The 16,291-nt window shown below is 55.2% G+C and overlaps 2 protein-coding genes across 2 annotated transcripts in view; one reads left to right on the top strand and one right to left on the bottom strand.

Annotated features, from left to right (window-relative positions):
- The window catches only part of KCTD19 (potassium channel tetramerization domain containing 19), a 32,216-nt gene extending 27,052 nt beyond the window's left edge, over positions 1 to 5,164 (top strand). The window contains exons 9-16 of the mRNA XM_055304814.1: positions 118 to 260; positions 459 to 542; positions 808 to 919; positions 1,321 to 1,948; positions 3,203 to 3,391; positions 3,574 to 3,728; positions 4,053 to 4,154; positions 5,051 to 5,164. Coding sequence (XP_055160789.1) covers positions 118 to 260; positions 459 to 542; positions 808 to 919; positions 1,321 to 1,948; positions 3,203 to 3,391; positions 3,574 to 3,728; positions 4,053 to 4,154; positions 5,051 to 5,164 — 1,527 coding nt within the window. The remainder of the gene's footprint in view (positions 1 to 117; positions 261 to 458; positions 543 to 807; positions 920 to 1,320; positions 1,949 to 3,202; positions 3,392 to 3,573; positions 3,729 to 4,052; positions 4,155 to 5,050) is intronic.
- A 95-nt stretch (positions 5,165 to 5,259) lies between these two features.
- PLEKHG4 (pleckstrin homology and RhoGEF domain containing G4) lies at positions 5,260 to 15,968 on the bottom strand. The gene is made up of 24 exons (XM_055305372.1): positions 15,912 to 15,968; positions 15,299 to 15,350; positions 14,670 to 14,781; positions 13,448 to 14,143; positions 13,200 to 13,295; positions 12,994 to 13,117; positions 12,809 to 12,902; positions 12,648 to 12,722; positions 12,452 to 12,568; positions 12,189 to 12,287; positions 11,949 to 12,097; positions 11,652 to 11,790; positions 11,440 to 11,556; positions 9,884 to 10,066; positions 9,106 to 9,620; positions 8,784 to 9,030; positions 8,035 to 8,124; positions 7,730 to 7,951; positions 7,473 to 7,643; positions 7,213 to 7,390; positions 6,690 to 6,806; positions 6,304 to 6,540; positions 6,099 to 6,214; positions 5,260 to 5,935 (listed from the first exon to the last, which is right to left on the bottom strand). Exons 4-24 carry the CDS (start codon positions 13,941 to 13,943, stop codon positions 5,930 to 5,932), a joined length of 3,588 nt encoding a protein of 1,195 aa, XP_055161347.1. The 5' UTR covers positions 13,944 to 14,143; positions 14,670 to 14,781; positions 15,299 to 15,350; positions 15,912 to 15,968; the 3' UTR covers positions 5,260 to 5,929.
- Between the last annotated feature and the right edge of the window lie 323 nt (positions 15,969 to 16,291).

The following is a 16,291-nucleotide window of genomic DNA, read 5'->3' as shown; positions in this document are numbered from 1 at the left end:
TAAGACAAGGAGATGGAAGTCCCAAAGCCTGTTCTAGAACGGATGAGAAAATGAAGAGAAGACTGACCTGCCCTTTAACTAAAAGACTAACAGAGTCTGGTGTACAACCCCTTGCAGTATCCAGAACTTCTGTCCAACCCTCAAAGAGTGTACTGGATCACTTATGGGCAGACCCTGCTGATCCACGGGGATGGCCAAATGTTCCGACATATTCTCAACTTCCTGAGACTTGGAAAACTGTTTTTACCATCTGAATTTAAGTAAGTGACAAATGGAAATAAATTATGTGATAAAACCCCTTCTGCAACAAAAAAAACCTTGAGTTTGTAGCCTTCAGGAAGGAGGTTTTATTATTTCCAGTATGTCAACTGCTGGTCAAGGCAGCAGCTCTGAAGGCTGTGCCTCCACCCACACTCCCGCCCCAGCTGCCCAGCCTGATGACATCTTGTCATTTGCAGGGAATGGCCCCTGTTCTGCCAGGAGGTAGAGGAATACCACATCCCATCCCTCTCAGAGGCCCTTGCCCAATGTCAGGCATACAAGTAAGGAAACTTTGCTCTGGACACCACATGCTGGAGTTTGGACCTTTATAGTCCTCTTGAGAATCCTGTCTTAAGTCCCACCTCTCCATTCTCCTTGGGGCTCAGGGGGTGGAACAGGCCCAAGATTGGCCAATGACCTAAGTGAAACCTTTTAAGAGCCCTTCTCCTCCACTGTCTAAAGTTAACTAGCCAAAGGGCAGACCTGACCAACTGGTCGATGGCTAGTAGAAGCCTCTGCTTACTGACTCCCTCTTGGAGTCTGCAGGTCATGGACCCAGGAGAAAGAATCTGAAAATGAAGAAGCCTCCATCAGGAGGCTGCATGTGGTGACGGAAGGGCCAGGGTCTCTGGTGGAGTTCAGTAGAGACGCCAAAGAAGTAAGCCCCAGCCTTCTTTGGCTTGGTGTTGTCCTGAGTGAGAGTGCTGCCACAGGTTCAGGGGTGGGCTCTGCTACTGAGGGGCATAGCTGAATTAAGGAGCAGGGCCTACATGGATTCCTAGTGTGGTAACTATGTCTGAAAATTGAAGGAGGTACAGGGAGGTGTTGGCCACTTGTGGCCTAGAATGCTGATAGTATGTTCCTTTGGAATATGAGAGGCCCCTGGGATGGCATCACCCCCATTCAGGCTGAGCAAAGCTCAAGTGGCTGACCTCTGTGGAGGATGGGATTGATCTGTGTGAGCAAGTGAGGTCTTGAAGGCCCAGATTGTTAGGTCTCAGGTGAAGCTTCAATGTGGAAACACAAAATTCCCACAGCTGCTGTGTCCTCCTTCCCTAGACCACAGCCTGCATGCCTGTGGACTTCCAAGACTGCAATGACAGGACTCCATGGAACAAGGCCAAGGGAACCCTGGCCAGATCCAGTCAGATGGAGGAGGCTGAGCAGTACTCCCAGGCCATCCAGGTGTCCCTGTGCCAAGGTGCCAAGAGGGCGGGCAATCCCAGTACATACTCCCACTGTCCTGGCCTATGTGCCAACCCCAGATACTGGGGGGGCCACCCTGAGAGTCCTCCCAAGAAGAAATGCACCACAGTCAACCTCACACAGAAACCTGAAACCAAAGACCCTCCTGTCACCCCTATGCAAAAACTCATCTCCCTGGTAAGGGAATGGGACATGGTCAATTGTAAACAGTGGGAATTCCAGCCAGTGCCAGTTCCCCAGAGCAGCTCCATGGAGGAAGCTACCCTGCAGCCCCCTTCGGGAAGTGAGGCTGCTTCCCAGCCTGTCACCTCAGCTTCCTGGAAAGGACATTCCACAGGCTCAGAGAAGGACCTGGGTCAACAGGCAGGGGCTGGAGCTGGAGCCAAAGACAAGGGGCTGGAGCCAACCTTTAAGCCATACTTCCCTGTGAAAAGAGCTGTTACCCTGAAGGATTGGGGCAAGCAGAAGCCAAGGGAGAAAGGTGAGTCCTGCCCCATCCTTAACCTGAGTGTCATTTAACAACAGAGAGGACAAACCCTGGCCAAGACCATGGAGTGAATTAGTGACAAAAGGGGACTAGAACTCTCTATTCGCTGACATCAGATCTGCAAAGCAGCAGACAGAGATGACCAACACACTGGCATGGCTTGTGGGGCCAAGAGTCTGCACGAAGCATATGGGAAGAGGGTGTCTATGAAATAATAGGAGCACAAAGGAAGCTGGAGGTTAGGGAGTAATAAGGGGAAGGAAGTAGAAGTCTCGGTTGCTTGTGGAAACACAGGTCTTTGGTCTAGCTCTGGAGGCCAGGCTTCACATAGGGAAGTCATAGGAAATAGGGCTGAGGACATAATTTATCAGGACAGGTCTTGTGGGCCAAGTTCAGGACTTGGTACTTTATTCTGATCCTACAGGGTATGGGCAGCCACTGAAGAATTTTAAACAAGGGAGCAAGCAGTCAGGTGTGCATTGAGAGCTTGCTCCACCAGTAGAGGAAATGCAACAACAGAAGCAGAAGTATTAGAAGCAGAAGGTCATCCTAGGTCAAACAAGCTAGGCTGTTGCGGGGGGAAGGATGTAGGAAAGGATCCACACAGAGAGGGGCCAGGTTTCTGCCCTGTGTGACTGCAGGAGGTGGGTGATTGCTGAGGTGGGACAGACAGGAGAAAGAGCTGAAGAGAGAGGCATGTTGTGTGTGGTGGGGCACTGTGGAGATGACCCAGGGGAGTATGCTGAGAATTGCCATGTTGGGCTATTTCCTCTGTTCCCTCATCTTTCTACAGTATTCTTTTGCTTTTCCTTTTAAAGTCTTAGGCCCTCCTTGGAGGGGCCTTCTTGTGCCCTGCCTGTGAGCCCTGAGTTGGTCAGTCTAATGTACTCTTCAGAGTAGACATGTCAGAAAGCTCACCCAAAAAGGTCCTCCCATTTTACAGTTTTCCAATGATTTCCAGTCCCCCACCTAGAGTATTATCAGCTCTAGTTAATACCAGCCTTAGTTCAAGAGGGATTTGGAGAGTTCCTTGTTGTTCTGAAATGTAGGATTGGGCTTGTGATGCTTCAAAGACAATGGAGAGACAAGAGCCAGGACAGGCCCCTATCAGCAGAGGGTGCCACTTCTGAAAAGCTGGAGGCGGAAAGTTAGGGTAACTGTCTGTGCTGATCTGTCACCAGAGGCTCCTTCCCTGCTTGGGCTCTGAAGTGGCTCAAGGAGGACCCCCCCCCCATGTTGTTTTCACAGAAAGCCCTGGCCCTGAGCAGCCTCTGCCTGAGGCTGAGATGGATAATGCAGGGGTCATCCTCAAAGTGACCCATCCCCCTGTAGTGGGCAGTGATGGCTCCTGCATGTTCTTTGAGGACAGCATCATCTACACCACACAGATCGACAACCTCAAGCATACACCACCTACGGCCAGCCCCCAGCCCAAAGGTGAGACTCACTCTGAAGCCATACCTGGCCCTGTACTTCCTTGTGGAGATGCCTGAACCCCTACCCAGGGTCCTTCAGGAAGAAAGTCTCCCTCAGGTACCCTACACTTCTCCCCTTATTCCAGGCTGGCTCTAAGGCCTTAGCCACAGGCAACTGTGGCCAGTCTACTCTCTTCTCCACAGAGGTGACTTTCCTGAGCTTCTCTCTATCCTGGGAAGAGATGTTTTATGCACAAAAATGTCACCGCTTCCTGACTGACATCATCCTGGATTCCATCAGGCAAAAGGACCCCAAAGCCATGACAGCCAAGGTGGTCTCCCTGACCAACCGGCTGTGGGTATGTTTGACAAGCCTCAGACCTTGTTTCTCTACCTGTCTGTCCCCCTGTCCCCACAATAAGTGGTACCAGGCAAGGGGAAGCAAGTCAAGGGTAATAGGTCAGGGGCACAAGGGTGGCAAGAAGAGCACGGATAGGAAGACAGGGCAGTGTCATCTGAACCAAGCCTTGACCAAGAGGTAGTTTGGAATGACAGCCCCTGATCCCTGTAACTCCTGAAGACCAAGGGAAGCCCCTGCTCTGCATCCCACTCTGAAAGACAGGGAGCAAATGTGTGTCGGGCAGCTGCTTCCAGCCCTGTCTGACCAGGGGCTCTCCTGGCAGACCCTGAACATCAGCCCCAAGCAGTTTGTGGTGGATTTGCTGGCCATCACCGGCTTCAAGGATGACCGGCACACCCAGGAACGCCTGTACAGCTGGGTGGAGGTGAGGGCCAGTACCCCACTGGGAATGTTGACTCCATTATACCTCAAATGGATACTGTCCTGCTGCATGAAGGCCAGGCCAGTACTGCCCAAAAGGCAAGGCAGGCAGCTAGACCTCCAGTCCCTGGTCCCAAGGAGGGAGAAACAAGAGCTGAAATTACCCAGTCCAGAGTGATCAAAAAGCAGTATTAGGGCCACTGGTTTTGTTGATTTTCCTCCAATGGTACCAATTTTGCCTTCATCACTAACACCCCTGACCATGCTGGGAAGCACATCATGTGAGCCCAAGCTTTTGGGGTGCTGAAATCAGAGAAACTATTAGGAGTCAGACCTTATTAATGGGTGATACTGACTTTACCTACTTAGCTATATCACCACTTTTGTACGTTCCTTTCATGTATGAGCTGCTTTAAAGCGTTCTTTACCAAAAAAATGTTCCGTAAAACCAAAGGATTGATCCTTTTGGTTTTTTGATTCCTTAAAATAATTTTAGAGTTGTAAGTTTTTATTTTAACATTGTAGGTGAAAAAGATTTAGCTAATTTCTCATTAATCTGGTATTTCTATAATCAAGTACCTTATTATGACACTTTATCCTAAACACACCAGTTGCCTATACTATTAGGCCTCTGGTTGGTCTATTGATTGGAAAGGTAATGTCAGCATCTCCAGCTAGAAAATGGAAAACCAGTGGCCCAAAACATACATTTTTGACCCTCTGGTCATTCTGGTAGCCACTCCTAGCCACAGCCTTGTGAGAAGTGTTTGGGCAAAACTGAGCCTGAGAGCATCAGAGGCCACAGACCTTGCCCTACCCCTGCCCCCAGATGGGAGGACCCCGCCCACACAGTGCTAGAGTAGGGAACCAGCCAGGGATAAGACGGGCCTTTCCTTCTAGCTCACACTGCCTTTCGCCAGGAAATATGGTTGCTGCATGGACCTGCTCATCCAGAGGGGCCTGTCAAGGTCCATCTCTTACTCTATCCTGGGCAAGTACTTACAAGAGGGCTAGGGTGACCAGAAATGCGCCCTCACATAACCCCCACCTGCCAAGGCTCATTTTAAGAATGTGTGTGCCCATCTGAAGGTGTGTCAGTCTATTTTTATTATAAATAAAGAGTAATTTACGAGTCAAGGGCCTGGACTCTCTCTGAGACACCAAAGACCTAACAACCACTGAAATAATTTTAGTTAACAACTCTAACTGAAAGCTATTCAAAAGATGTTGAGTCAATATAACCAAACTAACCCAGGAAAAGAAGAGCTGGACTTGGGCAGCCAGGGCAGTCAACAGTTAAGGGTACAATAGGGGTGGGGTTGCCCTACATTTGAGAAGCTGGCCTTAAGACCAGCGGTTGGGAAACAACAGCTGGGAACCCACCTATGTTCCTCCTGAGGGTAGGGGCAGCCCAGTTGCTGCCCAAAGCCACAGGGCTGGTAGGGTACCACCAGCCAAGAGCATGGAAATACCCACACTCAGCTCTAGCCTAATTCTAACCCGTAACTGGGGTGGGAATTGGAGAGGGAAGAGAAGGGGACATGGGGCCAGAAGCTAAGAATCAGGGTAGTCATTCAGGCTTTGCAGCCAGGCTCCTTAGGAGAAGTCCATGCCAGTCTGCCACTGGGCACAGATATCATAAAGAGTAGTCAATAGGGTAGTGCACATGGGCTGGAGGTGGCCCAGCTGGCAGCCACACTCTGGTCACAGCAGATCCTGAGAGGTGACATTTCTTGGAGCAAAAGCTGCTGGATCCACCGTCTGTCTTCCAGCCTGGGCTCAGACCTGTGGTTGACAAGCTAGGCATGACTGCTTGTTTCCTCAACTCAGGGTCCAAGGGGGATCTCTAGTTTATGGCCCTGGCCCACCCACCCCCATTTCCACCTAAAGGAAAGGCAGCCATCGGCCTGGGCTGGGGCTGGCAGATACAGGACAAAATGGTACTCACACAGGACAAGTCCTCAAGTCCCCTGCCCAGGGCCTGCCCTGACACACAGCTGCTGTCAGAGCCACTGGATCCACTGACTGATGGGCATTGGGATGAGACCTCTGAGTCCTCAGGAGCTAGGGAGGAGGAAGGTAAGCTGTCAGCAAGGGATGGCCAGACCTTAAGCGATACCAGCCTGCCTCTGCCAGGTATCTTTGAGACCTACTCAAAGACAGCTGACTGCCCAGCTCCACCTCGGCTTCCAGCGCTGCTTCCTCTGGGACGCTGGTAGAATACAGGGGCCAGCGGACTCCCAGAAGAGCCGGGTCTCTGTACAGGTGCAGGTTGAGGGACCCCAGTACGGAGCAAGAGGCGGGGTCTCCAGGAAGGGGACTCCAGGCCCCCAGGTAGCGGCTGTCACAGTCAAATGGGGCCACAGCAATAGAGGCCCGAGAGCGAACTTCTGTGTAAGAGAGAGGGTCAGGTTTGGACAGGCCAGAGCCCACCTGGGCCAGGGTCCTGCAGGGAGCACAGGCAAGGGCTGATGACAGAAGTTCACGTCGCCTCCCATGCAGCCTTCCTCCCCCACGCCCCCTGCAGCCTGCCTGCTACCTCGGCACTTCAGGACATAGTCGACAGTGCGGTCGTTGATAGCTTCCTCGCTGGGGGCGAGGTCCCGGAAGGCCTTGTTCCCCACACCCATGGACACCATCTCAGCCATGCGCACCTCTGGGTGGAGAGTGGGAATAGGTGCGCATCAGCCTTGTCCTTGGGCCTCTGTCCACCCACCCCCTCGAGTGAGTCCTTCCTGAACATCCATACCCAACAGATCGCCCATCCTGTGCATTGAGCCCTTCTGGTGCCATGCTCTCCTCCCAACAATCCTGGGGGCAGGTATTGCCCTTTTAAAGATAAGGTCTCTGCTACTCAGAGAGTTTAATACTGTGCCCACAGTCAGGGACAGCGATACTAGGACTGCCTGACCTTGCAGTTCTTTCCCCTACACTGGCTGCTGCTGCTGGACCTCCATGCTCCCAAGCATTTCCTGGTCCCTAGGCCCTGCCTAGGCCCCTGTGGGACACTGTAAGCTCTCGAGAGAGGGGATCTTTCATTGAAGCAGGGGACAGGGACACACCCTTGTTGTGGATGGCCTGCCTCCAGAGCAGACGAGAAATGTCAGCCGTCCAAGTCTGCTTAGTGGCCAAGCTGGCAGCCTGCAGCACAAAGGTGTCCCTAGCCTTGCGACGGCGGAACCAGATCTCAAACCGCAGGTTGCTATCCCCACAGCACTCAGTGAGGCCCAGGTCTGCCATCTGTGTGGCCAGGAGAGGGGATTGGTGAGGCACTGGGTGGGGGAAGGGGGCTGGGAGCACAGGAAGGGTCAGGTGGGCCTACCTTGAAGGAACGCTTATAGGTAAATGTGTCGGTGCCTGTGGGTCCTCGGCGGGGCTTGCTGAAGAGCAGCAGCTCCTCAAAAAGAAAAACGCGGCGCAAAGACTTACGGCGCCCAGTGCGTACCATGAACTCATCCTGTCGCACCAGCTGCCCCTGTTCCTTGAGGTTAACCTGCCAAGTTGGGGCCCAGTGAGTGTCCAGCCTCTGCTGCCCCCTCCCTTCACATGCACTGTCCCCCACGGCCTAGCAGGACTCACATCACAGCCCTGAATGGCATCCATGGCTAGCAGGTCATTGCCATGTCGCAGCTGGAAGCGCACAAGGCTCTGGGCAGCCCGCAGGGCACTCAGCTCCTGCACAGCACTCCCACAGGCCCGTGCCAGTTCCTGCAGCAGCAATGCATACTTGCTCATGCGCTGGATGGGCTTCAGCAGATAGGAGGCCAAGTCCAAGTGGTCCCCCAGTGCTTGCTGCTTGTCCTGCCAGGTGTGTGGGAGACCATCAGGTGGCTTCAGGGCACTTCCTCCACCCCCTCCACCCCTCCAGTCTTAGGCTCATCTACCTTGAAGAAGGCATGACCGAAGCTGGTCATCAGGGCATCGGAGCGAGGTTTATTCTTGCTGTAGAGTGCATACATCCCAAACTGCACCCTCTGTGAGGACATACAGCTCAGCCCAGGTGCAAGGGGGCCAGCCTCCAAAGTCTGACCCCCATGGGTCAGATACACTCAGCTTTAGAGGACCAAAATGCCAACACACAGCTCCAAGGGAAGCCTCCCCTGATCCAATCTGCCTGGTTTTGAATGAAGGGTACCCTGGCAAGAATAGGCACTGTGCAGAACGGGGCTTGCCCACAGGGCCTCTGCTCCTCCCATTGCTCTGGGAACGCCACTCTGGGATCCCTCACCTCATACTACCCCTTCTCTTGCCCACTACACTCAGCCACTTTGACCTGCCTCTTCCTTTCAACCTGATCTTTCCTCTGGATGGAACACTCTGACTCTAGTCCCTCCCTCTGGCCCCAGCTTAAACATCAACTCCTTAAAGAGGCCTCTAACTGCCCCACTCCTGCACCACCACTAATTCACAATCATCTATCTTGGTTATTTTCTTCCTGGCCCCAACTATAATCTAGAGTGCCCTTTTTTATTTCTATGCCTCTTCTTCTATGAGCACCCAGAGGGGCAGGAAGCTTGCTGGTCTTGCTCATTGCTGTACCTAGCACAGAAGCCTGGCACCAAGCATGCACCCAAGAGCTAACTCTGTTGAGTGTGGCCGAATCAGCTAGGGCTCATGTGGCCTATGGGCTTACATGGCGCAGGAAGGCATAGGCTACCCGGGATGGATGCTGGGTACAGGACTCCAGTTCACGCAGGAAGAAATGACAGTGGAAGTCCCGCAGCTTCTCCAGGTTGCCAAAGAGGTGGGCACGCTGCCCACGGAGGCCCTGGGGCACATCAGGACGATCCAACTCAGGGAAGTAGTTCTCTATGGTGTAGTCAAGAGCACGGACATACTCCTGCTCCGTAGCCACCATCTCCGCCAGCACCAGCTGGAGCCTACCAAACAGGTGGAATCAGGATTAAGGACTTCTCTCCTGCCACTGCCCTCCCTGCTCTGCCCACTGCCTGTACCTGCTGAGGCTCCTGGGGTCGGAGGTGCTTGGCAGAGGCATGGTAGGGGATGACCCTGGCTGGGCACCACCTCCAGTCTCCGGTCCGTGGCAGGCAGCCGCAGTGGCCACGTGGTGGCAGTGGTGGGCAGGCTGTCTGAGACTCTGCCCTAAATTCTGATCCAGGCTGTATGCCTTCCTCAGGGGAGGGGTGGCAGATGCAGCTGGGACTCTGCTGACACACAGGCTAGCCGTGCTGACTGTCATGGTCGTCGTCAGTGGTGGCTTCAGTACGGCGTCTAGCTTCTGGTCCAGTGCCAGCCAGGTGTCCTGGCATTGTGCCCAGGCCCAGCGGCACTCCTGGCGGATGCCCTCAGAACCCAACCCTGTGGCCAGAGCCCACATCTTTCGGAAGTGGGCAGGAGGCAAATCAGGGTGCTTGGTCCAATGCAGCTGCAGCCGTTGCAGCACAACCCCTGGGTGCTCCTGTTCCAGCTCTGCCAACACTCGCTGCCCCTCCTCAGCCCATGTCGAGGCCTATAACACCAAAGCCAGAAAGGCAGTGAAGGTGGAGCCCACCAGACCACCAAGCATTCTCTTCTACCCAGTCCCCATCCCCACAGGATGATGGCTCAGGCCATACCCCCACCCCCCCATCGGCTGGATTTTGGGGTCAACCTGAAGACAAGAAGAGAAAACAGGCAGAATGTCCTGAGACAGCTCAGGCTGTGGTAGGGCTAGGCAGCTACCCTTTCATCCCCCCCGACCACCTGGAGCCGGGGACAGGACACCCCACCTACCTGCTTGAAAAGATGGAATAGCCTCTCTGCATCTGCCAGCCGCTGCCGCCGCCGGGTCAAAGCCCTGGAGAAGTCAGTCAGCTTCGCTTGCCGGGCCAGAAAGCGGGCCCCAGCGGGCCCCAGTTCAGCAGCCTCCCAGCCAGCCAGTGGCTGTAGAAACTTCTCCCCTCGCCTGACCTGCTCCTGGAGATAAGAGACTGGGCTCAGCAGGTTTGGGCCTGGCGGTCTAACCCCAGAGCTCTTTTCCACAAACATCTATAGGTCATTGTCAAGTCTCTCCTGTGAATGAAGACCTTACCCCCACTCCCCAACTCCCCTCCTCCACGGCCAGGCTTCCTAAAGAAGTTGTTATCACTGCTTCTTCACATCATCAGCCTACTGCAACCTCAGTGCCAGCTCCATCCCTGGCACTTCTCAGGCCTCATCTGACCATCGCTCAACAGCCTCTAATCCTCTCTCTTCCAACTCCCTAACCCCTCTCCACTCACTTGATTCTCCTGTTCCGTCTCTGGTGGTTCCTCCTCCTGCTCTCCAGCCCTCACCTGGGCCATTCAACACTGATGCTCCTGAACACAGTCCATACCCTCTCTCCCCAGGCAAACTTGTGTGACCAATTTCAAATGTCATCCAAACACCCAACCAAGGGACCTTCACCCAGGTCTCTCTTCTGAATTCCAGGCCAGTCCACATGGCTCCCATTCTCTCATGGTCGTCTCCAAAGCACACACATTACTGGATTGTAGAATCCCCGTCCCCCAGAAGGTCCTTGTCTCCCAGTCCCTCTCTCAGGAAACAGTACTCATTCACCTCTGCAACCTCCCTTTCCTTCTTACCCTATGTATCCACCATCAAATCCCAGCAATTTCTAAAATCAATCTCCTCTGCCACCATCTGGCCAGAGAGAGCATTCCTATTGGGCCACTGCAACTGCCTCTGGACTCTACACACGCATCCTTCAAATCACTGTCTACCCAGCAACTAGGATAATTTTCTTAGAATGTGGATCTGATAATGTGACCTTCCCACTTAAATTTTACACTGCTAGAGCCCAGCAATTTGGCCTCTACTTTTCTAGCCTCATTTTACCTCATCTCACCCCACTCTCCCTCCCTCTTTTGCACTGCATTTCAACCTGTCTTGCTTATGTTTCCTTAGGCAACTCATGTTCCCTCCTGCCACAGAACCTTTGCACATGCTGTTTGCTCCCTCAGCCCGGAATGTATCTTAACCCCAACCTCTCTTCCTTCTGGTTCATGATGACCTATTCTTCCGCTTTCAGCTCAAAAGTCACCATCTCAAGAAAGCTATCCCAACACCCCCCTCTGGGTAAGGTCTTTATTAATAAACTCAGGTAGAACCACCTGTGTTACTTTTCTCCAGAGCTTCTGCCTCAATTTGCAAACACATACATGACTTTGAACCTTTGATTACAACTGATGTTTTCTGCTGAGAACTGTACATTCCAAGAGAGAAAAGGATTGATTTGCTTTCACCCATCCTGCATCTCTAGTCCCTAGCAAAGTGGCCCAATGGAATAAACAAGTGACCAAACTCACCTGGGCAACCTGGTCCAGCTCCTGAAAAGGGCCTTGCGCCTGGAGCAGCATGTCCAGTGAGGGCTCCTTTAGCTCCTCGAGGGCTGGCCAGCCCACCTGCTGCAGCCACACTTCAATCTAGAGAGGCACAAGCAGGGAAAAGGAATGCAGCTGTGGTGCGGAGGTCATGCTTGAGATCCGAGGGAGGGCCCAACTGGGCAGATAGCTCCCACCTGGTGTAGTCCACCCTCCTGGGCCTCCAGAGTCTGGACCAACTCTAGTGCCTGTACTCGCCGGTTACTCTGGAGGGTCAACTGGTGCAGCAGTCCATCTACACGGCCATAGAGTTCATCAACCTCATCCACTGCTGACCTGGTACAGGGTACGTGGTCTTAGGGCTTTTAGCTGCCTCGTTCCACTCCACCCTGCCCTGGGACCACAATCCTGGCTAGTTCTGAGCCAGACAGCTGAGTCCTTGGGATAAGATATGATGGATTGGGGCAAGATCTGGGATCTGAGTTCACATCTACCTGTAGTCTGGGCTCAGGGTCACCTCTGGGACTTCCTGCTTCAGCCATGCCAGCTCCAAACCCCCTTGGCATTGTAGCCATGCTAGCCGTGGTGAGTCTAGCACGTGCTCCATCAGGACCTGTGCCTGCTGTAGCAGCTGACCAACTTCCTGTGATTAAGGGCATCGGGTAATGGAGATGAGCATGGGTCAAAAGGGGAGAGACGGGGAGCATTTGGAGAGGTATTGAGGGAACACTCACCCCAGACTCTACAGGCTGGGGCACAGCCTTCATGCTCTCGATGGCCCCCTGGAGCAGGGCACAAGCCACCTGGCAGCTTTGCAGTAGGGCTTCTAGACGCTATACACAGGAGCAGGCGTGACCAGAGTATAGTACAGTCTGGTCCCAGGCATCCCAGATCCCAGGCCAGTTTTGCAACTGTTTTGCTCAAGCCAACCCAGAAGAGGCTCCTCTGCCAGCCAGGTTGCCTGCCACCCTCCCAATGCCCCACCCACTGTACTTGCCATCCGGAAGTCCAGCCAGGCCTGGTGGGAATAAGGCAGGCCTCCTCCCATTGAAGCCGGCAACCCGGAGGTGGAGATGTGGTTCAGCAGGCTCTGATGAGAAGGCAGCTGCTGCAGCTGCCGGAAAAGAAGGTGGTGACCTAGGCCTAGTGGGATGCACCCCACCTCCACTCCCCTGGCCAAAATGGCTCAGTACCTGCAGCCTAGAAGGCACTTCCTCCGGCATCTTTCCCAGTAGCAGCACCTGGTACACTGACCCTGGGGCTGCTTCCTGTAAGGAATTTGAGTTCAATCATGTCCCCAACCTTACACAAAAGGAATGACTGAAGGCAGGGTATGCTCCACTCCTTTACTCACTTGCAGTTGGCTGAGCGCCCAGAGGAGGGAAGAGCTTGGGGAACAAAGTCGGGCATCCACCAGTACAGTCAGTCCCAGGGCCTGTACTTCTGGCCTAAAGGGTAGGCTTCAGTTCAGTATGTAATTCCCCAATCTTGCCATCTCCTAGCTCAGGTTCCATCCACCCCCAACTTCCTCCCCATAACCTGGGGATGCCTCGTAGGTAGAGCAGGAGGCAGAGGAGTTCATGGCTAGTGCACTTGAGATGAAGCCAGGCCGGGCTATGGGCACACAGAAGCAGCACTGCCCGGCCTTCTACATCGCGAGTCCCTGTGGACAGAAGGCAGTGAATACCTACCCAACTGAGTCACCCCACCTCAAGTTCTTCCCACCTCAAGTTCTTCCCAGCTACCTGGCAAGGTAGCCATGCCACTGGCCAGCAGATCCCAGGCAAGTTCTTGGGCCTGGAGGTAATCAGCAGGCTTAGGGAGGCTAGAGCCACTGTGGTCTTTGGAAGGAAAATGGTTTGGGTCTGTATTGGGCCACCCACCCAGGAACCCCTCCTCAGACCTGGGCTCCAGCTGGAGTAGGGTCAGAGCACTTCCCACATTCAGGAACTCCCACTCCCTTCCAAGACTTCCTATGCCCAGCCTCCCTTACCTGCCTCCAGTAGCTCTGATGATACCTCAGATGATGGGCCTCCAAGGTCCACCGGATCACTGGTCAAACCCCCAGGACCCAGGTGGACTGGCATTAATCTGCTTGAAACTTGGTCCCCTGCCAAGCCTCCCCCTTGACTATCACTCTCGCCCTGCTCAAGACTGAGGCAGGAGGACATTGGGCACAGGAGGCTCTCCACTCCAGAGGGGATTGGTTCGTCTAACTGGAGTGAGGAACCTTCTAACGTGCAACCCTGGCCATCTCCCGACTCATCTACAGCCAACTGTCCTGGGGGTGACTGAAGTTCCTCAGGCAGGGGGCTACCCTGGGCTGTCCCTGCTGGTGGACCCGGAGGATTGGAGTCCTTAATCTGCTTGAGAGCAACAGATTCCTCGTCATCCCAGGCATCCCTGAAGCTGCACACAGCAAACCTCCAGTCAGTGGCGTGTCCCTGGGAGTCTGGGGACTCATCCCCAACCTCCAGTGGCCCTTCCATCACCCCCTCCTTAAGGGCGGGCCTGCTCAGGGCAAAGGGGAGAGAGGCTGGGCCCTCAGCGGGTGGCTTCTGCTCATCCAGGAAATGGGTTGATGACAGTCGGAGTACAGCTCGGTGGGTGACCCAGGGGCCCTAGGCCATAGGAGGGGGCGGCCTTGGTGCCCAGGCAGAGGGGGCACAGACGCTGCCGCAGTTCAGACCTGAAGAGAGCGGGGAAGGAGTAGAGGTTGGTCCCCGCCCGACCGCACTTACGTGGGCCTCAGCCAGGAGGGCTGCACGCTTGCACGCGCACTCACCGCCGCGCTTTGCTGGCCTATGCGGAAGGGACGCTAATGGCGTGGACGCGGCGCTGGCTTGTGCTGACACCCGCCCACCGGGCCCTGTCTCGCCCCCAGACTCGCGCCCCCAGACCCCGCCCGCCAGCCCCACTCGTGTCCCCGGGACGCGGAGCCACGAAGCCGAGGCCTCGAACCTACCGCACAGCCGTCGACGGCGGGTACAGCGCGCCGCCCGGCGTCCACGGGCGCCGCCTCCTGGCCGGGCGGAGGGAATGCAGGGAGGCGGAGGACGCGGCGCCGCGCCGCCCCCTGGAGGCCGGAGGCCGGAGCTGCGTCCCGCCCCCAGGCCCGACGGCAGCCGCCGGGACCCCGGGGAAAGCGCGCCCGAGCCAGCCCTCGCAGCGCCCCCTGCCCGCCGCCGCCCCCTCCCACCCTCGGGTCCCCTTACTTTGACTTGGCTTCTCTGTCGGCGGGGAGGGGGCAGCGACTACCAGAGGTTCCACTGTGCCCATTTCCCGCGCCTGCCTGAGAGCGGCGGAAGCGTCCACGGCAGGCTAGGGCTGTTACGCGCGGGAGGGTGAGTGATCAGGTGGGTCGGCCTGGGGGCGGGGTGGGGATGGGGTGGGGGGACACGTGGAACGCAGGCAGTATGGGGGTGGGGGCTGCACTGCCAGCACTCCTTGAAGAAGAAAAGTGTGGGCGCAGGGTCCCAGGAGGCCCCGAGAAAGAGCAACCCTAAGCCCAAACCAGCTGCTTGGGGCTGCTAGGAACCACGAGGGGTATCTTCATGGAGGGTAGGGGGAAAGGGCCCCTCTCTTGCAGCCCTCAATCTTCCTTCCAGGGCCAGGCACCAATGACCAGATGGGGGGCTGCTGTCTGGGCTGGAGGGAGGAAGGGAGCCTCTGGGGTAGGAGCTGACTCAGGCCGGCCAGAATCCACCAGGCCCAGACCCTCCACTCCGGTGCATTCCTGGCCACTTTCACCTATACCCCTCCCTACAAAGTCCAGCCAAGGAGGCTGGGACTGAGGTCAGGGTCCTGGAGCCAGACACCAACCCAGGCCTGCTCCTCCACTTACCTGCTTGGTGAGCTCCAGCAACTCAGGGCTCTTTAAGCCTCACCTTACTCACCTGTAAAAACAAAAAATAAAAACAAATTAAAAAAAATAATAAAAAAGTCATTCTTTTTTTTTTTTTTTTTTTTTGTGGGGTTGCCATAAAGACTAGGGAGGACCACATGTGTCAGATGTCTAGTCGCTGGCAGCACTTAGGCTGTGTACATGCCCTCCTCATCATTTCACCCTCAGTCAGGGGATCCTGAACTGGTAAAAGTTACCTGGAGAGTTGACCTGTGAGATCCATCCCAGCTCTAAGGCTGAGGTGCCTTTGGGGCATGTGTTTCTTGCCTGACACTCCCCAGAATTTGTGGCAAGATTGTAAGAAGGTAGACTGTGTAGCCAGAAGGCACTATGCCTCATAACATGCTCTGGCCCTCGGTTCCTGGAAGAGGAGGGGGCAGTCGGTCTAATGGCTTCCTTGGCTCTAAGACAGAGGCCTCCTCAAGCCTGGAGGCTTGCCAGAGGAGCAGACCTGGGCATCAGAAGCAGGCACAGCGGGAGCAACAGCAACCCACCCCCCTCCCATCCCAGCTGCCACATCAGCACCCAAAGTCCAGACCATCAGACCAGCTACCTAGGAGCCTTCTTCTTGAGCTGATATGGCTGCTAGAGGAGCCTTGGAATCGTCTGCTCCATCTCCAGCCCCCAGCCAGGACCTCTGTCCCACCCTCCTCTAGCTTTAGTAAGCATCAGGACCAACCTTGGATCCCTCCCCAGCTGTCCCAGGGCCGCCCCATTGAGTCATTGCCTCCTGCTCCCTCCCTCTCCAGCTGCCCACGCCTAGCCACTAGCCAGGCCTCCTAGGAGCCCTAACATCTGGGGGGACCTGCTGGCAGGCACACATCCCCCCCCCCCCCAATATGAGAGGTAAGTAACAGGCCTCAAGCCACAGGCCATAGCTGAGCCCAGCACTACCGGGCACAGGCAGACAGACAGATTGGGGTCACGGTCAGG

This window comes from Nyctereutes procyonoides, unplaced genomic scaffold (genome assembly GCF_905146905.1).
Source record: "Nyctereutes procyonoides isolate TBG_1078 unplaced genomic scaffold, NYPRO_anot_genome, whole genome shotgun sequence".
NCBI classification, from domain to species: domain Eukaryota; kingdom Metazoa; phylum Chordata; class Mammalia; order Carnivora; family Canidae; genus Nyctereutes; species Nyctereutes procyonoides.
The sequence above is the reverse complement of the archived record's forward strand: the minus strand, read 5'-3'. Positions and strand labels throughout refer to the sequence as shown.